The sequence below is a fragment of the Pholcus phalangioides genome, unplaced genomic scaffold (assembly GCF_987345545.1).
Source record: "Pholcus phalangioides strain wild (caught in Gottingen) unplaced genomic scaffold, Ppha-v1.0 ptg000007l_1, whole genome shotgun sequence".
NCBI classification, from domain to species: Eukaryota; Metazoa; Arthropoda; class Arachnida; order Araneae; family Pholcidae; genus Pholcus; species Pholcus phalangioides.
Window position 1 is genome coordinate 57,079,473 of NW_028301600.1, and position 24,847 is coordinate 57,104,319.

The following is a 24,847-nucleotide window of genomic DNA, read 5'->3' on the forward strand; positions in this document are numbered from 1 at the left end:
TTTAGGGTTTTTTAACTGGAAGAAACCCTATTGCCCCCTCTCCCCAGTATGCCAGTCATGGTCCCGACATCTAGCAACAGGGCCCTCCGATCAGATTCTTCACCGGACTGTCAATACTGAATTTCTTGTGAAAAAAAAAAAAATGTTAAAAATCGACTCGGGGCCCCAAGTCGGAACCTTGTCAGCCCCACCCTTGTGGGGGCTATAATGCCAGTGTCCCTAACTGATTCATGAATTATAACTCGTTTATTAGAAAAATTATTATTTTTGATGAAATCTAAATGTGAGAGAAAAAAATGAGATAAAAATTTACATATGATTTTGATGTCAAATTATTTTTCTTTCGACATTCGAACATACTCGGTTTTTCAAGAGAACTTTGTTCTATTATTTTCATTGCACATTTTTCCAATTTTTAGGGCATTTTTTTAAGCCATTTTTCAAGATTTTTAAAGCAACAACCGGGCATCGATGATAGCATAGTAAATTATTTTCGGCACTAACAGTAATGAACGTAAGTAGTTTTTGGCTGTGGAACGAGAATAGCTCGAATAATGATCAAAAATTTTATTTAACATCTTGTAAATTATTAATTTCAATTTGATAATAAATTTTACTTTATCGAGGGCTCATGGGCCACCCCTGCTATAAAGTATGAATGAGAGATAGAGAGATATCTCCATAAACTCTTACTGTTGCGTGCAAAGGAGATCCATCAGTTCATCTATGGTCAACTCTTGACCATGCTCCTCTAATAGTTCTTGATTTTCATTCTCATTCACCTACAAGTCCTATGGGCTTCGCCAAGGACATAATCTCTTCGACAAATGTTGGCTCCTGTTTATGAGCTAGCCCCTCAAAGTCGTGTTCAATAGTGCAATCAGCCCACAGTTTTCTCCATACAGAATGAAAATTCCAGTGCTCATACTGGTGGTTAAAATGCTAGATCTAGTTTTGTATCGTAAACAGTCACACTCTCTCGTGTGTTCATTTTTCGAGTGAGACACGCTGACCGGAGACTGTAGGGGTGAATATCATCCAAAATTTCTCAGTACGTGTGTAGACAAAAGCGAAAAACCATCAGCTCAATTGAGATAACGTGAAAATAAATGAAAGCATCAAATTTTTGCTCGTAATGCGAATTATCGCTCATTAATTGAAGTTCCACTGTAATCTGAGCCTAGTAAATTCGTCTCGGTAAGAGGTTTAGTTAAATAAATAATAAAGTTGATATTATCAACTTTAACTTTTTATTCTTATATATACTTTCTTTCTTTATATTACTTTAACATAACTTTTTATTCGTTAATTAATAATATTTATAATTAATGATCAATCTCTGTTGGAGGATTGAAAATAAATCCCTTCAGAGATCACAAAATGGATGCATGTCAATTGTAGGGTTGATATGATATTTACCTTTGATGTGTTTTTACTGCTTTTGGAAAAACAAAATGTAGGCCCATTATAATTGTTAACTATAAAGAATATTTTAAGTTCTTAACCAAAAAATAAATATATATATATATATGTGGTGAATATTATCATCTTTTCTCCTAACTACTGAATGGTGTGGAACGATTCTCTCAATATTTTCAAATTTACCAGAGTACCAAGTTTGAGTTTTCAAAAGAAAATTGATAAATATCATTCTATATTAATCAATAAATCAGTATCTTCTATCGCTCACAATCTTGTTCAAATACTAGCTCGACACGCGGGGAATCTTTAACCGGATTTTTAATATTAAAAATTTAAATTAATTTTTTTTAATTCTCTTTCCCGGGGAATTTTCTGCTTCTCACAGCCGGTTCGTGTAAAGCGGTGACATGCTATGCAAATGAACGGTACGTTCCCCCATTCCCATTGGTGCGATCGCTACCGATTGTCTGAATCGGAAACAAAAAGAAATTTTTGCCGTTAGTATTCGAAACCTGAAAACTAAAAAAAGTTGAAATTCAGTTTTTTAACCAATAGGAGACGACACGGGTTTCACAGAATCGGAAACACGCAGCACTATGTGCATACCCTTATAATGGATAGAATGATACGTTCGGGTCGTCATATTGGATTCAAATTGGCGTCATTAGTATGAGAAAATTTGGAACTTTTCGATCCGGGACTTACTGCACCGATAGTTATAATCGAATGGTCTCTATAACGCACAGTCGTTACAACGAAGGAATTTGTGAAACTTGTTCGTCTCACGAGGGGCCAAAACCAGGGCGCTAAATTCGCTCTTTGTTCATTCAAAATCGTGGGAGGGGCACCATAACGGATGTTTGCCCCAGGTGACAGAGTACATCTTTATTTGTAGTTGCGGCCCTGACCCCGTGATTATTTTCGCACCGAGCACCACATCTGGTACAGGTGGCCCTATCTAAACGAGAGATATCAAAATTCATGTTTCATATAATGCTCAAGATAAGCGTTTAACCCTTAATCTACCACATTATGAAAAAAGAGTAAGAACACAATGATAATAAATATATAAGTATAATAATGATTTTTCTTTTTTTGATGTAAAATTATTTAGGTCATTTTTAGTTCCAAGTACCGTCAGTAGATAAAGGGTCAAAGTGTATGTGTTACGTTACGCTACACTAACGTTTCGGAAATGCAGTCGATTTATGAGACGTTTTCACGTAAAAAAAGGATGGACAAACAATTTTGCGCATTTAATTTTCTTTCATTCCAATATAAAACCTGAGAATAGATGTTAAAATATCTATTCCATGAAACAAAAATGGAAAAAATATGAACTTGAATATTAGGAAATATTCAATCTGGTTTATTTCCATACGAGCATTCAACTAGTGTTTTATTGCTCGTTATTGTACACAGCATTTGGGGGGGGGGGGAGGGAAGGGCAGGATTTATGCTTCGAAAATTCCTACTATAAAGTACTCACCAATAATAGTCAATCTACTCCAAGCTACATCCAACTGATGCTTTACGGATAACATTTTCTATAATATGAATTATTTTTTAATGCAGCGTTTTTATTCTATATTTTTTACCTATTTCGAAGACAATATCTTGCAATATAGTACTACCACAAATGCTAAATTGTTAATGAGTAAAAATCCCACTTTGCTTTCAACCACACCCCACGCTCAGACCTTGAGGTATTTCGCAATTTGTAAAGGATATGCTATGAAATGGGCGGTCACCTGGCTTCTACCTTTCAGTTTAGAGAATATGCGTGAGAGGGAAACGAAACCTTTTTATTCATAAAAAATTTCACTCTTTGCAATCTAATTGATGAGAGCATGAAGTGTTACCTAATTTACAGTATACAACACGTGCATGAACAAATTAGCTTAGAAAATTTCTGAGCACAAGTTTCCCACACATTGTCGTACATCCCACAGCGATTGGCCATAAAATGTTTTTTTTTGTAAGGAGAAACAAACGAGTCATATTGATACTACTATTTCATTGTGGATGGTTATTTTTTACAATTAACTTTCATTTTTTGATGTCCTCAAAATTGGTGAAAAATTATACGAGCTTCCAATAAACCGTATTTGAAAAGAATTGTATATGTGAAAAATGTCGGGAACGAAACAAATGTCTAAAAATATTTGATAACAAAAATTCGAAATGCAACCTCGGGTATTCATTAGAATAGAGCATTTCAATTAGCACTTACCCGAGCTTAAACATAGAGGGAATCGAGGCCTCCTTCCGCTTTATGTGATTATCGCTAGCAATAGTCGGTAAATAATTTTTTTATAATTTCACTGTATAATTTCTGCTTTGTTCTGAAACACCTCGCGTGATTCTTAGCAACCTCTTTCCGATCCTCGGGGAAGCTACGTTTCGAAAACCAATGCTGTAGAACAGTGATTTTCAAAAAATGGACCGCGGGTGTATGAGGTCCGTAGTATGTGTTGCAGAACAAAGCAAAAAATTATAAGAGTGAAAAGAAAGTTAGGAACTATGACATATAGCGCAAAGGTTCTTGGTTGTCAGTTTCCATTTTTGAAAAGATTTTAAAAATATTTATCACATGCCTTTTAGTAGGTTAATGAACACAAATGTTCAGTTTTTAGGCCGCGTAGTTGGCTCATATTCGTTCTTTCAAACCGAGCACAACTCAGATCTATCGGTGTTGGAAGTGTAAGTGTGCGTAGTGCCCGATTTTTTTTTCTCTTTCAGTGCTGCTATCTATATTTCAGAAGTGAAGTGTGATGATTGAATATTTGTACTGTCTGTATATAGGCCTGTTGCTCTCTGTGGCGAGACTTTTTAACGGGGAAATCGGTTCGCACTTGCGCCTCGAACTTGGGAACCACAGAAAACCAACTTCAGCCGACCACCATTGTGGCGACGGTGGAGCTCGAACCCGAGTCGCGAGTCCGTCACTATGACCACTCGACCACCACAGCGGTTGGCTATATTCTATCGACCTTCATGAAATTCAAATTCTGATCTAACCTGATTACACAAATGAGTTATAATCTTATGGAAGAGCAACATAATTTTCAATTTTTTTAAAAAAGGAAAAGATCACTGTATTATTTCAATAATTTTTTACCTTTATCAGGATAATTTTCATCCGATAAAAGCTCCTCCTCTTCTAAATCTTCTTCATCTACTTCGTATATGACCTCCAGTTCTTTTTCCTCTGGGTAATACGAATAGCGTCGTGAATCAGCAATATATTGCGAGTGACTAGTGTTATCCGTAGAGTCATTTTCAACGCACTCAACCATTCCCTGATGCACCTGATACTCCCCTTCTTCATCACTAACATAATCAGGGGATGGTGTTCCTAGTTGCTCACCATCCAAATCATCTGGATGTTCTACATCGTAGTCTTCATTAACCGAACTATAAGCATCTTCCGACATAACTTCTAGAAAATCATCGGGGAAAGATGTTCTATGCACAACAAAATCTTTAGGATCATAATCTGACTCTAAAGAATCACATGTCTTGTCAAATGAGCTACTGTCGACACCTTCATCATAACAGTCATGTTCTAAAGATGAGAAAACCGGGGCGTTTTCTTCACTAGCCTCAGATGAACCTAATTCTGAATGTGATGCATCATCTGAATTATCACAATGACCCTTGTAGAACAACGAATCTCTCTGTACGGTTTGGAAAGTATTCTCTTTGTTGAAAGGAACTGTGTTGCTGAAGGAACTTAAATAAGGACGACTTGGTGCAGTCAATTCGGAAGAGTTCAGGCACTTTGATGACGCTATAGTTGTAAAATTGTTTGTAATTGAGCTTTGTCCATTTATTGCTTTTCCATTCAATGCATTCGTTTCACGTGATTTGGAATCATTCAAAATTATGGAGTGTAAATTATTGTGAGTAATATTTGATAGTGAAGAAATCTTTGCTGCTTCGGATTCAGGTTCAAACTTAGGATTAAACCTGCTGCTAAGAAATCCTTTCTCACCCGAGCAATCAGCACTTTTCATTTGTGGTTGACCAGACGAGCGGCAGTATACACTCGTGTTTTTGTGCGCACTTTTATTCTGAGAAATTATCGGAGTTATTTTTGAATTGGGCTGAGCAACATGACTTGATAGCTTACTGATCTGTTCACAATAATTCCCATTCGCTAGTAATGCCGTTCCCGTTTCTTTGGGATCGTGATTCATAGATATATTTCTTACGTTGTTTAGTATACTTTCTACCGTGAGAGATGATGAGCTCTTTCGATGTAACATATCTGCATTACAGGATTGTGCACTATTCACAGTTTTTATGCACTCGGTTTCATTTGTTCTTTCGGTATTTGTTTCCCTGGTCGAATCAGCGTTCTTACTTTTCAGTTTTTCCTCTTGGCTCTTGAAAAAGCGTAAGCTCTCTCGAAAAACGTTGGGTGAGCATTCGTCGCTGCTTATGACACTTGGAGATGGCATTTTTTGTATAGTTACGATCGGTCCTTTCCGAGATTTTGAGTAACTTTCTGAGGAGGGTTTTATGCTTTTCCAGTGGTCTTTTTTCGTTCGCACAGCTTGCTAAAAAAATAAAAAGAAATACGAAATATATAAAACACATTGTTTTTCATTTAGACGAAAACATGAATGTGTGAAATAATTAAACAAGTGATTTTTCAATAAACAGCATTACAAGACATTAAGAAATGCATCTGCCAGCTTAAAAAAAACGAGAGCTATTTAATGGATGTATAATTTCTTGCATCTAAGTCTCGTCAAAAGGAGCACATTATCGCTCTTGATGCCACATGAGACGTCAGCCTGTCTTATAGAATGTTCCTATTTATGAAAATGCATCAAACTATCATAATAGCTGCCGCTATCACGAGTCTCGTTGCACAAGTTATTGCCACCGTGGTGAACCGTAGGCATAGACTCTTTCCTTTCATTTCAGGAAGAACTCTCATCACAGTGCATTCAACCAGAATGGACAACTACATTAACGGTAACCGCTGAAACGTTACGCAATACTAGATAAAAAAAAATTCTTAAAATTTTATGAATCTGTATATTGAACCTTTTTTCAAGCGCATTAATTACTTAAATTGATTCCCATGCCCATTACCTTATCTGGTTTTCAATTTCTTTGGGTATAGATTCTACTGGACTTTCAGAAAAATAAAAGAGACGATTCATATGAGTGTTAAATTGTAAGAATAATATATTTCATAGAAATATTGTATTCATGTGTTTATAAAACAACTATTATTTAGAATAATTGAACGGCCACTAATGGGAAAAATGAATGAACATTTTCAACATATTTTGAAAGAAATATTTAAACTTTTTTTCTGGAACAATCACGAAATTACAAACACAAAAGACAGAAGCAAGAAAAACAACCATAATACATAATACACATCTAACAAGAGATAGAGATTAGTTAGACAGGGACTGCATGCACTCTCTATGAGGCCTATAGGGACAAATAGGATAATATAGTTCGTAAAATTGATCGGATGAGATATTTATAGGTTAAAATGAATAGAGTCTACGTATCTTTTTCTCTTATGAATGAAGATATTGATAAAACAAGCTATGATGGTAAAAACATTTAAGACGGTTCATAACCCAATTACCATGATTGGTCAACTTTTACCTTTCTCGCAAACTTTAATTATTTCTTTGTAAGTGCCTTGGTGTGTATAAAGGAGCTATTCTTAATTAAAAATTTCTCAAACCTGTTTTAACATCAAACAACGTATAACATTAAAAAGGCGGGACTCAAAAAGGCGGATTCAACAAGAATATGATTGAGTTTGAAGAATGTCGATCGACCAATAGCGTAATTATTAAGGCCTATAGAAGCGTGACCTTCAAGAAAGTCAAGGTCGAGTGAGAGGTAGGCGATTTGACTTTCTCATTCATTTTTTGAAAATGTTATCGAAGCGTGCAGTTGATCACCAAGATCTTCCTAAGTTATCGTTAAAAATGAAAAAAAAGTGACTATCAACAATGTGTTGGCGACTGAAAAGCACGCGATTCGCATTGTTCGCACAGGCACCTTTTTACCGGTGAGTCGCAATACCTGAACCACAACGAGTAACTCGTGAACTATGCGCAAAATTATCGGCAAACGATTAAAACGAGTGTCTTCATTTCACGCACGGTCAATTACATGACAGAAACTGCATATGCCTAGGCTGTTCATCATTACGTTGTTGAATGCATGTTTTGCGTGATTTCTTTGGCACGTTTTATATTTTTAAAATTCTCATAGGAATTTTGAACACACATTTCATACTCTGTGCCACTCTGCCACATACTCACATACGGCAAAGGCAACGGACGAGACGTTTCTCGCACTTGATACATTTCATCTAGAGAAAATAAGCTTGAAATTTTAAGAAATCGACACAATTATCATTTAAAAATGACAAGAATCCTCCCTCACAGTGGAAAATAATATTGTTTTGAATTGATTACGTTATTGAAAATATAAATGAGTAAAATATGTGAGACCAAAAATTAAACTAATTACCTATCAACTTAAATTAAACCAATTTTCAACTGATTATCATTTCAATGACGATTAGTTGAAAAATACTGGTTTCCCATTTCAATATGTAAAGATCTTTATATAATTAGGTACTAGCCACACCGAAATAATACAAACTCTGAAGCCATAACAAGTGAATTGCCCAACGAGAGGGCTGAATGATAATATGTTTTAAAAATTTTTATACTGGATTCGAGACAAGGCCGTAAGTAGGCTGAGGCAAGCGGGCACTGCCCCAGGGTCCCGAGCCGAATAAGGGGCCCCCAAAATATTTACACTTATTTTGCATAATAATAATCCTTTTAAGAAGGGCCCCACGGAGTCTTTCGCCAGGCCCCGAAAAGGCACACTACAGCCCTGATTCGAGAGAAATCAAAACAATATCCGCTAAAAACGTTTCACCTTGCGAGGAAATGTTCGACTTACAAGCTTGAATCGCGGGAGAAACACCACATTTTCAACACACAAAAGCAGAGCACCTTCCCGATAGAGATTTTCGCACTGTACTGCATTTGTCTTCGAGAAGACAAACATACATAGACAGAATACCGTACCGGACTAATTTTTTCCATACGGGTATTAGTTCAGTATTGTGGAACAAAAAAAAAATTTAAATGGGAAATTTTCTTCAAGATACGAGTAACTTGCAGGAACGAACTAAGTAACGCGAGGTACCACTGTACAATAATCAAATAATTTTCCAAGTACAGTAAGAAAATATCTTTTCACTACTTATTACAAATGAAACAAACGTGTTTATTTATAAGAGAATGGAAAATAATCGGCGACCTACTTCACTACCTACTACACTTTGACGGTAGATATACACTATTGTTGTCTGAATTTGAATTTAACGAGTGTTTCGATGGCCAGTCTTTAAGTCCGTCATTTTAAAGCATCATTAACTGACCGATAAAAATAATCAGTCGAGTAAACCTGAAAGTGAACGTAGTTGAGAGAAAAGTGAACTTCATAGAAAAAAGAGTGCGGGCAAGTAATCATGAAACGAGTGAATATAATCAGTAATTCATTCACTTTTCTACTGACACGATTTCTCTTGAACCAGCTGACGTAAGTTATGCATATCGAAACTTGTTTATGATTTAGTATGCGAATCACCGCGCTACTTTCTACGATCAAACAAAATCTGTCACAGATGATCGAGTACAAAAAAGAGCAGTAGCTTACCACATTAGCTTTAACATGATATTTTTAAGATATGAGCCAGTAGAATTTAAATCTGAATAGAAACAAAGCATTAAAAAATATAGTATCCCGATTTTCATATTCATCAGCAACTGTTTCTAACATCTGAATATCTCGTAGACTTTGTTAATTTTGCTTGAGAGACGATGATCTCGAAGCGACACATGAATAAATATATTTAAATATTATGAGGCTTTTTGGAGATCACGTGGTATTTCCCTCTTTCTTGAGGGACATACAAACCGTAGACAAGGTAACCAGTATGGCGACTTCCTGCGCGACTTATGAAAGACACAAATTTTAATTAAAGAAACGTAGAAATGAATTGGTTTTTTTTTCTTTTTGATGGGAGCTAGATATTACGAAAAATTTTCTTGAAGTTCAAGTTATCTATCTGCCTGTTTTTCTTCAAAAAAAGCTTAATTAAAGCTGCGGAATTTCTTTAATGTAATTTATGGGCCCATAATTAATTTAAAAACATCCTAAACTATATGGATTGATGCAGTTGAATACATAGGCGTACGCAGAATTTTCTCAAGGGGGTTTCAATTTTTTTTCTTCTCAAAAAGGGGGGGGTTTAAGTTTTTTCCTGCAAAATAGCACTATAATCTAGCACTAAGAAATTTGAACTTTTTTAATTTATGAAAAAAAAAACCACCTCTAAGCCATGGTAAGTATTTGAGTGCAAATCGCACCATTTTGTGTCAACTGGTTGATTTGTTATTAATTTTTGAAATGTGGCCAGGGCTCTCGTCCACCCTGTATTATTGTTGAAAAACTTGAAAAAAAAATTGTCCAATTTTATTCAGAAAAACAGAACTAGGAAATTCCAGAAAGTTAATTTGCGTGTTTCAATAAGATATGCCATTGTTTTCGAGTTTTTCAGAAAAAAGAAAGCACACACACAAAGTCACGTAAGTTGAAAAGTAGTTTTCCATTGCTATATACAAAACCCGGAAAAAGATCTTGACATAACAGCAACGGTTCATATTCGTCTGACAGAAAAAGATAATCACCGATTGTGTTTTGACTTTTTTTTTGAATTCGGGTTGACAGCCACAAGATAAAAATATTTATAAAATAAGATCTAATTTCGTTTTTTTTTTGATAGATGGTGTACGTAAAGCCAAGTAATTCTGTTTCAATCAGCATTTCTAATGACAGATGAGAAAATTTAGTACAAGAAATAGACAAAAGTGAAACGTAGTGAATATATATATATATATATATACAGAACGATTACTTAATTCCCCTTGCCGCATTTTACTGGCGAACAGTTGATCCTAGAGGCACACTTACAATTAAAAAAATTATGAAAATTAAGTGTAGAATTCAGATATGTCATTCATATTGCAAGTGGTTGCATAGTTATTAAAAAAAATTAACTTTTTATACGGGCACTCTGTATCCTCAAAAACCCATATTAAAAAGTTGTTGCCTTGTCTCTCCCGAGGCCAACAAAAAAATTCCACGTTATGTATCCATACGAAGGTTTTAACTGCTGGCCGATGCGAATATGGATTTTAGGAAAGAAAAAATTCAACTGTCCTTGCGGGAATTCAAACCCACGTTCTCATACGTACCGTGTGAGTGCACTAGACCACTAGACTATACAAAGCAAGCGAACATTTCAATATTTCCTTAGAACTCGTATGCACTGAACGGGACCGTACATGGACGGTCGGACCTAACTCGGGCCAAGCTCACATGCTGACGCTTCCACCAGATGGCGGCTTATCAAAGGATGGCGTAACTTTCCGCTATCCGTACGAAGGTTTTCAACAGCTGGCTGATGCGAAGATGAATTTTAGGAAAGAGAAGAAAATTGAACACGAGCTCTAAGGAAAGATTGAAAGATTCGTTGCCTTTGTAGTCTAGTGGTCTAGGGCAGTGGTTCTCAACCTTTGGAAACCCGCGGTCCGGTTGATTTCTTTTTTGTTGGGGGAAGGTCCTGTTATACACACGACTAATAGGGAATAAATAGGGAAAAACGAGACAGTGAATCATTCACGGCCCGGTTTGACTGATGTCAGAACCCGGTACCGGGCAGCGGTCGAGAAACACTGGTCTAGGGCACTCACCCGGCAAGTGAGAGGACGTGGGTTCAATTCCCCGCAAGGGCAGTTGGGTTTTCACTCTTTCCTAAAATTCATCTTCACACCAGCCAGCTGTTAAAAACCTTCGTATGGATAGCGGAGAGTGAAGTGATCCTTTGAAAAATATATCTCACGAAAAAATGTCGTTAATCATGAACCCAAGTGACCATATTTCGTTGAAAAAATTACGGAAAATTGGAAACTTAAAATTCAAAGTACGGGGCATAACTGATCGTCATCAGAAATGTTGCTATAAGTCAACAAAATCGGAAATCACCAATGAGTGAGAAATGAAGGGGCTACTTACTGGAGTTCGCAGTGAATTGAGATATAGTTCCAGGAAAAAATGCTGAACATGACAAATATATGAAACTATCTGTTACCCGCTCGCGTGGATTTGGTAATCTGAAAATTACTCGGCGGTGATTCTCCCCATATAACATTTGAAGGCCTCGCGATCCTCCTCGAGGGCTGAATTTGCAGAAATCTCCTCTTAGTGGGTATCTTACATCATAAAATATAATACTGACGAAATTTCACATTTATAGCTTCAGCGGTTTCGCCTCGGCGATGGCGAATCAGTGAATCATTCAGGGCATGTTATTTTATATGTATAGATGAGAGTTCATAAATTATTGCTCAAATTATCCTAATGTAATTTATAAGTTTTGAAAACTATTTTCATTCACTGTTTAGTAACGATTATAAATTCAAATAAGCTTAATTGAAAAAAGGGACAATTTTAAGAATGTCGGAACGTCTAAAAATACGTAGAAAAACGAGAGAGAGAGAGAGAATGTTTCGTAAAATACAGAATACATAGTCACACCACTCACGCCCTAAATTAGTGATTAGTTGAACTGTTTCAGCCATTTTACTTGTCTTTGGGTGCGGAAAGGTTGAGAAATCCTGTTATAGAGGTAATTAAATTTCTGATTAAATCGATTTCCATTGATTATAAGTTGAATTCAGAGACCAAAACATTGATCGCTGTTTAAAAAAATGCCTAAATTTCCCTTCACTATTATGAAAATTATTTAGTGAAGCGGTACCGCGGACTATACTTCGAAATTTTGACTAAAACAATCGAATAAATTTAAAATACGCAATTGATGGGAATAAAACTTGATGAACAGTAATGAAAGGACGCGTGCATGTTTCTCTTATGGATATTTTATCAAACAAAACGGATTCTCGTTGGCAAACAATTTATTGATACGCACCATTAAGAAAAATTTCCATCGGTGCAGAAAGCAGAAAATCTCCCAAAAACAGAAAAAATCGTTAGAAAAAAATTCTTCATCGAAAGTGCTTTAAAAGAATGAAGCTAAAAAATTCCTTTCCGTATGTATCATCGTTACTTATGCCATATTCGATGTACACGCAGCGAATAAATCTACATTTTTGATACGATGTGTTAAGTCGGGTTTGATGAGAAATGTGCTTTAAGAAATTTAATGCAATCAACATGCACATTCAAACTCAGTTATAACGACCTCGGTTGTATAAAGTCAAAAATTGTCGGTCTTGACCAATTCACATAAAGGACAATGGTAATGAGCCTTGGTGTTACAACGTCAATAAAATACAAATACCTCGGATATAACGACACTTTTTCGATGCTTTTACGGCATTTTCAAAAGAAAGTAATGGAAACATTGAGAGAATGTTTGTACGTTGTTGTATTGATACCTAACGACCTAACGATAAAAAAAGATTTATTACATGTTTGATAGTTTTACTTGGTTATTGGTATGACTCGTATACAGGACGCGTTCCACATTTTCCCCGTAATTTTGTCCAACTTTTTCAAAAAAGGTAACGTTTTTCAATAAAACTTACTTAAGTTCTTTCTAAGGCCCCACTTTCTTCTTAAATACTCCTTCGGGAAGTGCTTTGATATTCTCAAAGCAATAGTGAATCACAAAAAAAATTGAGAAATTCCAAAGAAATAAAATGGCCCATGAAAGGGTTGATTTACGATCTTTACTGAAATCGCTTGGATGGACGCGTAATATAAGTTAATAGTAATATAAGAATTATAGTCAAACGCAGTTATAACGAAGATTCCACGAAATTTTTTCATTATAACCGAGATTGAAGTTTTCGGTTATGCGAAATATAGTCAGATGCAATCAAATACTGTACAGGAAATTGTTATTTCATTATGATGAGGATGACAATACTTTAGGGAACAAATACGCGGGAAATGGGGAATAATAAATACGGGATATTGCCAAGTCTCTCTGGCCATTTTTGGCTAAAATTGCCAATTATAAATAACTCTTTGCGGGAAATAACGTGCTACATCAAATATGCAGAGACATAAAATGTATTTCATGAAAAATGTTTAACATGACAAATATGAGATATGAATATTTATCATGTTAAACATTTTTCATGAAATACATTTTATGTCTCTGCATATTTGCTGTAGCACGTTATTTCCCGCTAAAAGTTATCTATACGACATAGTTGGCAATTTTGGCCAAAAATTGGCAACATTTTTTGGATAGAATTGGCAATATCCCGTATTTATAATCCCCATTTCTCGCGTTTTTGTTCCCCTAAAGTATTGCCATCCTCATTATAATGAAATAACAACTTCGTGTACAGTATTTGATTGCATCTGATTATACATATTTCACTTACTTAAAAGGTCCTGAAAACTTAAACCTCGGTTACAATGAAAAAACTTTGCGAAATATTCGTTAAAACCACGTTTGACTATAATTTCATATTTGCTTTACAGGTCAGTTACGAATGTAAATTGAATGAACTAAAATGCCCATAAGTTAAAAAAACCGAAAAAAACTCTCATTTATTAAACTTCTTTCCATATGTATCAAGTCTTAATAACCGAATATAGTCAAATGGTAATAATTTTTATAATCTAAAAGCATGGGGAGAAAAAATAACACCATTTAAGGATTTAGTAAATCATTTTGTTTGCCAGAATATGTTTATAAGCACCACCTCAAGGGAAAGGAAAGAAAAAGCATTGTTTTGGTGTGTCGGAAAAAGGTGTTGGCTATTGTAAAGAGAGGATGAGCTCGCTCACATTATGATTCGGAAAAAAAAACAAAGAAAAACGGTTCTTTAGTTTTCATAAAGGATGATTGCCAAAAACAAAGGCGTTTATTGATGGAAGGTTTTTGTTTTCTACAGAGTAACTCTAAATTCATAGGACAAACTTCAAAAGGTGATATAACACTTTTAAACAAGCATTTTTGATCATAGAATGTGTGGTCGAATCGCAATAGCAAAGGCTGTAGCGAGTGCTTTTAGACAGCGCACAGCAGTACCTCACCAAAAGCAAATATCATATTTTCACGATGGGATTTGCTGCAATAAGTGCAATCAATCATTCGAGGGTGCAGGGTATTGTAATGGGGAAGGCCTTCTCATGGTGCAACCTGAGTAACGCAAATTCAACCACAAGTCATTATACCTCTTGATCATTGTTTGGCACAGCATAACCTTGATGGTCCTTCCATCAATAAAAAACAAACTCCAATCTAATCCGAATTTGCATAGGCACCCTTGAATGGTTGATAGCAAATATTGCAGCAAATCCGCCGCTAAAATATGATATTTGCTTTTGGTGAAGTACTGTTGTGCACTCTCTAAAAACCCTTTCTACCGACTTTGCTATTGCGATTCGACCGCACATTATATGACAAAAAATGCTTGTTTAGGTGTCTTATATCACCTCTTAAAGTTTGTCCCATGAATTTATAATCACCCTGTATTTTGAACAAACTGACTCTGAAACCTTTTTTTCCTCAGTCGCCTAATTATTAAGCTTATCTGAATTGTTAATGACCGAGTATAAAAAAGAACAACAACCGAGTTCTGATTAGTAATGGTCAATTTCATCTGAGAAAACTGGAAACTAAACGACTTTATGTATAAATAAAATATATATTCATCGGTCAATACTATTCTGCAAACACGTTTTTTTCGTTATTAATTTCCGTATTTATTATATGTAATGTGTTATATCGATGAAATGAATGTCTGCCACACACGAGACCCGGATGATCGTAACTCCACCCATTCCTCTAGTATCCGAGTTTCGCATTTGCCAGAGGCATTTTTTCTCTGTCTTCCGAATGTTTCTGAGATGATACATATCACTGATTCATCATATTCCCATTTTCTCACGCGGCTTCTTTAAACGATTGGGAATTATTGACTTATACCGAGAGCTTCTTGCATACATAAACAAGATTTTTCCTAATCATGATGGAATGACGCGGGAAAATAATCTAAGCTCCTCAATTTGGAATAATAATTCTTTCCAACTACTGTTTTGTCAACACAGCAGCTATCCTTCTCCAAATATTAGAAATAAATAACCTGCAGTCATTCTCCTCGAAATTGTTTAGCCAAGGTACTCTATTATGCGTATCACATGCCGTCACTAAATGAAAACGCGAAACTAAATTACAACATTGATATATTTTTCACTAATTAAGTTTTTATTAATTTTATTATTAAATTGGATATTTGTTATTTTTGTATATATAAACTCTGTCTAGCTTTCGTCAAAAATATTCTAAACTGCAAAGAATAAATAGTTTGAATGAGCGCAAATAAAATTTTATTTGATAATAATTTTTTCATAATTTTTTATACCTTATAAGCTAATGTTATAATGCTTCAAACATGATCTGTAATTGAAGCATTTCGCAAGTGATTTTCAGCACCGGTTCAAAAGATAGAACGTATATAAGTATATAACTTCACACTCTGTATATACATTGTTTTCAAACAAAATTTATGCTACTTATTTTACGTATAATTTATATGCAGTTTTTACCACCTGTTTAACTTGAGCAGAAAATTTATGTACTGTAGGCAGTATATAAACCTACAAAGGTTCCACTATATATAGATTATGTAACGTCTAATTAATTTTCAGTAGAAAAAACCTTCGTTTGGGATAGAATATTCTAACGCTGAACTTTCCTCGTTCCAGTTTCTAAACGCATGTAATCCGTTGAAAAACAATTTGCGTATGAAATAAAAAAAAAAAAATCACACGAACACACAAATTGAGGTCATGTCAGTCATCAAATCGTAAAATGTGTCTCAAGTGGATTTTGCAAACAAAAGGCAAAACTTTTATTAGAATTGTAAAATACTTAGATGATATATTAACGAAGACGTTGTTAGAACGTACAGTAGGCCTATGCATTTTTAAATCTTTTGTATGTTAAAAAATTTAAAAATATGAAACTTCTTAAAAGTACAGTCATACAGTCAAACTCAGTTATAACTTATAACAACCTTGGTTGTAACGATATCTCGGCTATAACGTCAATAATCGGTGGTCAGGACTGGTTTCCATAGAGAATAATGTTAATGAATCTTGCTTATAACGTCGATGAAAAGCAACGCACCTCGGACATAAAGACAAATTTTTCGCCACTTTTTGTTTTCGTTTCAATGACGTTTTCCCATGAAACGTATTGGTTATTCCAAAGACGTATTGGTTATTCCAATTACGCGTATTTTTCTCGATCAAATTGGTCACCTAATCACAAAGAAATAAAAGCTTCGTGCAAAGTATTTGATTGACTCTGATTATAATTTTTATTAAACAAAAGGTCTTGGAAACGTCAACCTCGATTGTAACAACACCTCGGTTATAACAACTGAATTTATAAAAATAAATATTGAATGAACGAATTTCTTTAGGCCTGCTAGAATGACTTTTCAATCCCTCAAGGCCACAAAGTGTTTGTAGTATTATGTGTGCGTGTATATTTGCATATTATATACTGAAATTTGTATTTGTATTTATTTATGTCTTACATGTCTTTATTTATGTCTTACATGTCTTTATTTATGTATTACATGTCTTTATTAATGTATTACATGCAGTGCCGTCTTAACGCCCCGGGCATGGCCCAGGGGCCTCAAGAAAAGAGGGGCCTCACAAAAATGAGAACCGGTTCAAATTTTCGAGAATTTGCCAGATAGGGCCTCAGAAAAATCCCTTGGCCCGGGGGCCCATGATGCTCTTAAGATGGCCCGGATTACATGTCTTTATTTACGTATTACATGTCTTTATTTGTGTATTACATGTTTTTATTTATGTATTACATGTCTTTATTTATGTATTACATATCTTTATTTATGTATTACATATCTTTATTTATGTATTATATGTTTGTATTTGTGAAACTCGTATTTGAACTCGTAAGTGCATTTTTTGTGTTAACTAATTGGTTTTTTCTTTCGTGATATAAAAAATGCTTCTATATTGGGTTGCTTTGTTTTGGTTATATATTTGATATTCATATGTTTTATGGACATCTTTCTTCAGCCACCTCGCTTGGGCAATTTGCTTGTTGTGGTGTTTGTATTAGTAAATTAAAAAAAAAATTTGTGGAATCTTCGATGCCGTAATAATTATGGATAGTTTGATTACTCGATTAATTGAGTCGGTTATTTGATCAATTGTTAATCGCAGCTAAAAATTATAGTTGAGTTAATCGACTCGATCAATCCAATAAAAATTGTTATTAAAATTTTATAATTTACCTTGATTTATTTGACTAAATAGATTAGATGTCTTAAATTATGTTCCTGTATACATAACATTTCAGATATATAAGTGACCATATTTTAAAATATTTTAATCAAGTTTTTCGACATGGGGAAATGAATACAATCAATTCAATGAAAACTAGAGATGATTTTGGTTTCAAATCGAGTTTCATGGAAGTTTTAGAAGACAAGATAAAAATTTATTGTCGCCACTGTTAACAGCACTTTTGTTATTAGGGAAATATCAGATCCCCTCCAGTAGCATTTAAGAACAATTTCGAAAGAAAAAAATAACAGAATAAAAACAGTAAAAAAGTAACAGTATGAAAAAATAGAAATTATTTTCGAAATCAGTGACTTACCTAAAATAACTAATTTATAATTATTTATAATTTTTAATAACTCGAGAGGAATTCAACATCAGACTATGGGCAATTCCAAACAAGATTTGAAAAAATACCTTTATAGAGGGGTTTATCGTTATATCGAGTATTTCTGTAGCGAGGTTTAGCTGTATTTTTTTATAGCATCAATTAATATCATATAGTTATCAATGCTGCGCTTGCAATTAATGATTACCATTTCAAAATATTCGATTAATCAGTAGATTAATCAGTAGATTAATCGATTAAAATTTTTTGATTAACCAGTTGAAAATTTTAATCGATTCTCTGCTTTGGTTATAACCTACTTTGACTGTAGTTTCGTTTTCAAATGAAAAATTTCGGAACAGAACAAAGTTGAAAAAAAAAAAAGATATTAAAAAAAAAGAGTAAAGGATAAAAACAAATAAAAAGAACATTCCTTCAATATATAGAAAAAGATTAACAAAAAACACGCACACACTCACTTGAAATGTTAATCGAGCACCTTTTACGGAAGTCGGATGTAAAAACGATTCTTCCATGTCGTGTTGGAAACACGTATGGAACAATACCCACCGAAAAATCTTTCGGAAGTGACGAACAAGGGGTCAAACACGTTTTAAATAAACCAAATCGGGCCAAACAAACGGACATCCAAGACCTTATTTTCGCTACAACAAAGTCCCAAACCGCGAACTTTAAAAGGAAGGTAGGTATTATTCGTTACGTTATTCTCTTGTGAATGAGAATGTGATGATGAAAGAAAGGTATGCCGAGAACTTACTTCAGAAACCCGCGCTCTCTCGTGTGGGGTCACGTGACTCGTCCCGGCAATGGGGTAAATAAACGGGGCGACGGGGAATCACAAAACTCGAATTTCCACTCGACGACGGTGTTTTTCTTTTTTGTTTTATTATTATTATTATTATCTTTTAGGCCCCCGAGGCCAAAGCCACGGGACCAAAAACCATTTCTTAACATAAAAATAATAACAATAAAAATGTGATATTTCTTTGATGGAAAAAGAATCGCTTCGAGTTGAAAAAGGAGAAAAAAAAGTAATATAGCGGAACACTAGTGTGTGGAAGAAAATTGGTGGACAGCTCACGTCCATTTCATTTTGATGGCTGGGATTTTGAGACTTTTTGTTATCAATTGTTTCAGAGAAATTTTATTTTTATTTATTTTTTATCGTTTGTATGTTTGTCGAAAATCTTGGAGAAGATTCAAGAGCCATCTATGACATATAGGATATTGTTGAAATGAAACTTATGGGGAGCTTATTTTCAAAAGGGAACATTTCCACTTTTTAACGACTTTTGAACCTTTGGGATAAGCTCTGTCAGATTATGCAACGGAGATTATTCAAACGGGATTATTTTTGATAGAAATTACAATGTGTAAAGTTAGTCGTTTCTGCCAAAAAAGGAGCATATCCACTTTTTTCATACACTTCGGTATTTTTCATCTCTCGATAACGGACACCAGTGAGACAGAAAATTTTGTCCGCTAACGAGGAGTGTCCGTTAATGGATAATAAGATACATTGAGTCCCGTCGATGTAATTAAAAATTGTGGCAGTCTGTGAAGGAGTTCCGCTAACGAGAGTGTCCGTTATAGGAGGTTCCACTGTAGAATGATCATGTTTCTTATATTCAGGGCCGTCTTAAGAGCATCATGGGCCCCCGGGCCAAATGATTTTTCTGAGACCCTACCAGGCAAATTCTCGAAAATCTCAACCAGATCTCATTTTTGTGAGGCCCCTTTCCTCTTGAGGCCCCCGGGCCGTGTCCGGGTGGGCCCATGCCTTAAGACGGCACTGCTTATATTATAATGACGAGAGGGCAGCAAGAGTTCCTTCCTGAACTAGTTAAAATTTTCTGGAATCAACAGGTGACGTAGAAGTTTCCTATTTTGCAGACTTCACCAGCTCAAATTTTAATCGAAAAAGATGACATTTCTACTAATTTTTTTTCAAAACGAATACTTTCAAAATTTAAATGCGGTTAACTCTCTCGAATGTTGAACAAATTATTCCGTTTTGAAAGAAAATTAGTGGAAATGTCACCTTTCGATTAAAATTTAGCATAGTATTAGGTCATCCTGAAAGTTTTGTGTGTTTTTCGGATTCATATTCCAGCTACTGATGATATGATAGCACCATATTAAAATGAAAGATTTGGGTAATGTGCTGAAGTCGAAAATTTGTTGATATGTCCACGCCTAAGAGGATACAAGCTGTTCGAACGAGTGAGGGGGCGATCTCCTACCTCCACCCTCTCGCCTATGCTATTAGTACAAATTTTTTGGGAAACGGGGGCGGTTGCCCCCTCCACCTCCCATATCCACCTATGTGTACAGGGGAGGTTCGAGACAAAATTTTTACTTATTTGAAACATCTTTTCGGTGCTCTTCCGGTATATTCCCTGGGGTATTAGCCATACCAGTGAAGTGTAAATTTGTTGATTTGCTCACTCCATGCTTAATATTGTGAAAGATAGTACAAGCGATTTAGCCGTAAAAAGCTCTAGAACTAGGCTCTCCACTTCCCCCACTTCTCCATAACCAGACGAATATTTATGTCTGGTATTAATGTCCGTGTTGCCAGCTATATGCAACACATCAAAAATTAGTTTTCTCCGCAAATTATTATATCAAATGCATTCATAGTTTGCAAAGAAAACATTTTTTTCCAAACATTTCTGCAATTATTTTCATCCTTAATCATGACTCCGCGAAACTGTTCAAACAGTCCTAGAGCTCCTGAGAACATGTCCAGTAAGAATTTCTCTACAGGGTGTTCAATATGGCTGATCAAAAACTGAATTTTAGGTACTTTTTCTCAAACTTGTTAAAATATTTATAGTCTATGGAGATGATTCTCTAAATAAATCATCAACAGTTCGACGGTTTCGCATAATTTCAAATCCGAGTATTTCAGTCTAGAAGATGAGGATCAGAATTCATGAGACAAATTGCAGTGGATAATGATGTCATAAACGCAGAAATCGAAGAAAATCTGAAATTGACCACTCGAATCAGATTTCACATATTCATACAATTCACAAACATTTCGTTAAACTAAACAGAGGAAAATTATCGATCGATATTCGGTCTGAGATATGCATCTGAAACGCACCGAAAAGAATCCATTTTTGACGGCCTGATTTCTCTATGGTCGTCCTTAACAAATTCCATAAGATTGATGGAATTTGTTTTGAGGATACGCTAAAAACTGATATAATTTTCACGATATCGCATTTCGCAAAATTAGCATTGTTGTTGCTAACATAATAATTAATATTATAAATATTACACAACACATAACAATACCATTCAACATGCAACAGTCAAGTTCCCCATAACGAAGTCATTTTCCATCATAAAACTCATTGCAAAAAATATAATTTCATTTTAAATCAACCTCTTCGCTCCAGATGTACACATACGTGGACTTGTATACGATCTGCTATGTATTTATAATTATATCGTAGATAATACTCAATTCCAACACCCTTTCTAACACATACCTAGAAGTTCAAGCTTCTTATCAATTCAGGTAGAATGCGGCTCGTAACGATATTACTTGAGAAAACAAGCGAAAACAAAGGCAGATTGACGAAATGACGGCGACAAAGCGTACTCAAAAAAGTAATTTTTAATATATTTTCACAAGAATTTAATAGTTAAAATAGATAGATTTTGAGATAACCCAATGTAAGGGCATGTAGAAAGTATTTTGTTCGAGTTGTTTAAGCCATTTTTAAACGCATCACATTGAATTGTATGAAGTTCCACGTATGTGTACCTTCGGCGTTGAGCGGTAAATTTAATCGTGGTTAAATATTTTTTGCATTTCTGTACTATTTTGAGGGAAAAAAATCATTTTCAGAGACACATATATATGAATGACAAAAGGGCTTATGTTGATGATATGCATATTGCATAAGAATAATAATATTACCTCAAGAATAATTTTTTGATTAATTCTGATAAGGTTTTCACTTGTAATTATCATATTATTTTTACAGATATTGGTTACGCATAATCAGTTTGAAAAAATTAATTAAAAAAAATCATAACATGAAAATAAAAGTTGCAATTATTATATATACAATAATTGATTACATCAAATGATTAATTATGCTTTAATTATGTAAAGTGGATGAGTTTTTTTTTTCTTTTTCTGTGTCCATGAAGTTTTAACTCAGCTTTCTGATATTATTGCAATGCCTTTTTAAATAAAAATTCCTATACATTGTGCACTTTATTAATTACTCAAATCATCAGATGCATGCATTTTATTCATTTAGATTTTTTGAGTCCTGATGAAATAGAAGCTGTTCTGCAACACAGGGATCTTTCAGATGTTTCTGCTTACGGTGACAATGACTGGCCTACTGTTTTCAGAGAGGAAGATGACTCTAAAGAAGGTGGCTCAGATGATGATTTTGCGCTGAATATAGTTCAGATGATGAAACTACAGTCGACGTTCCTTTTAAGTTCCGCAGAGGAATATAGGAATATGGACGAGGTGCATGTCTGGTTTAATAGTCGACATTCCTCACGCAGGCAAACTTCATAAAATTATACCTTCAGACTTCATAGTCACCATACATCATCGTATCCGTATTGCGATCATAAATACGGGATATCATTAAATTTTGCCAAAAAATTTCAATTTATTGCTTTAAATGCAATTTGCTAATTACTGCTAAAGTTGCTGAAGGGTGTAGAAATACAGGGATGCTACAAATCGCTGTAAACAAAAATGTATTTCACGAAAAAAGTATTCAAATGATCTGATATTTCATTGAGAAAAGTAAAATTCAGTCAAATGGGATCTTAAATAATAATCCGTAAAATACGGGACATCGCCAATTGTCATCAAAAACAATGGCAGAAGTAGGCACAATCACCAATCGTAATTAAAATTCCAAAAAAGATTGAGAACAAAATGTTAAACTCGACAAATATGTGAGATGAATATTATTTATACGTTTTGCCATAATTATCATAAGAAATTTACATTATGAAAACACTGTGTGTGTGTGTATTCACGACTTTAGCAAATATTACAAATTCAAATAAGTATAGTTGAAAAAACGGGACGAATATTTAAAAAAAATCGGAACAACGAAAATCTGACCTGAATAAAATGATTTTCGATGGTACCGTCGCATCCAGGCCATTCCGCCGTATTTATTGGCAATGAAAATTGCAGTAATGTCCCGTAATACGGGACACAAGTGGCCCATCAAATTTTTTCAGGAATTTCACTGGTCCTTGTTTTCAGAAAGATTGAGAAACACTGATATATATATAGTATATATTTTGTTGTGCATTTGATAATTAGCACTGTGCAAAACTAACAATTCCTGATGACTGTTGTAAGTTAATGTCATATAATGTTGTGTTTTTAAATTTGTAAATAATAAGTATACATCTAAATATACATTTCACTATGGTTAAAATATGAAGTGTTTCTATTCTTTGAATCCTGAGTCACACACATGTCTACCTAAAATTTCTAGCCACCTCGAATGCTTACAGAAAATTTTTTTTTTCTATTACAGTCTACAAACACTAAAAAAGCATATAAAATCGACAAATATATTTTTAGCTTTTTTTGAAACTTCCGGTTTGAAGAGGTTAAGGAAAAAGTGAGCGTACAGGTAAAAATTTCGTTATACAAAAATATTTGTTGTATAAACGTTCGTAATATAGAGACTCTACTGTTATTTGTTTATTTTAATTTATGATTTAACCTGCACATTTTTCTTTTGATTCCGAATGCCATTACCACGCCTAATGTCAGCCCGGTTGCCGAGTGGTTAGCGCATTAACAGCCGATTCGACGGATATGAATGCTGCTATAAATAGAAGCACACATCCTTTTGAAATACTCAGCGTATGCTTTAAATTGTTAATCGCAGTCTAATTAGCCCTAGTGTACATGAAATGGCCGTGATGATTAGAAAAAAAGAACGAATCATGGTTGATATAAAAAGTGGTTTTCCTTAAGGCAAAAGACAGCCTAAACCTGCTAATATAAAGCCCATATGTATATGTAATATATAAATTAGCAGGCTATATATATACACATATATGTGCACCACAGCCTCATCCCCCCACTCAGACGCCTTCGTATGGCGTTATCTTAATAGGCAGACTTCGTTCGGGCCCACGGAAAACGGTACAAAAAGGAGGACCCGGCTTGGGTCGACACACCCAGCGTTCCGGAGACACCTCCGCTTGAGGTCAACATGCCCAATGACTGCCTACATGATCTACCTCCATACACTCTGATTCACTGTTTAAAACCCTGGCGTATGTTGAATAATAAAAGGAAGAAGGACGAAAACAAACGACATTTTTACTATTTTCTTAAAATAATTTCCCTCGGAATCAGACACTTCAAATAGTTTTTGAAACATTTTGAGGAATGCATTGAATTCAATCAAAGCGAACTTATAAATCTGAACTGATTCCTGAACCAATTAACGGGATTTCCCTACAATCCCGATTCGTACAGAGCACAACAATGATCGGCCTTCCTATATCTTGAGATCGGTTGACCTCTAGTGTGTAATTTTATGCTGTGATTGAAACGACAAAATAAAAAAGTATAAGAAATTGATTTTTTACTTAATT

General features: G+C 34.7%; 1 protein-coding gene across 5 annotated transcripts in view; it reads right to left on the reverse strand.

Moving 5' to 3' along the window:
- The window catches only part of LOC149085534 (uncharacterized), a 106,005-nt gene that overhangs the window by 28,797 nt on the left and 52,361 nt on the right, over positions 1-24,847 (reverse strand). For 3 of the 5 annotated variants that reach the window (XM_089233598.1, XM_089233597.1, XM_089233600.1), the window contains one exon: positions 4,544-5,987. In XM_089233598.1, the coding sequence (XP_089089724.1) occupies positions 4,544-5,987 (1,444 nt within the window). Of the gene's footprint in view, positions 1-4,543; positions 5,988-18,670; positions 19,029-24,847 lie in introns of those variants that run through there. The other 2 variants (XM_089233601.1, XM_089233599.1) reach the window with 2 other exon arrangements.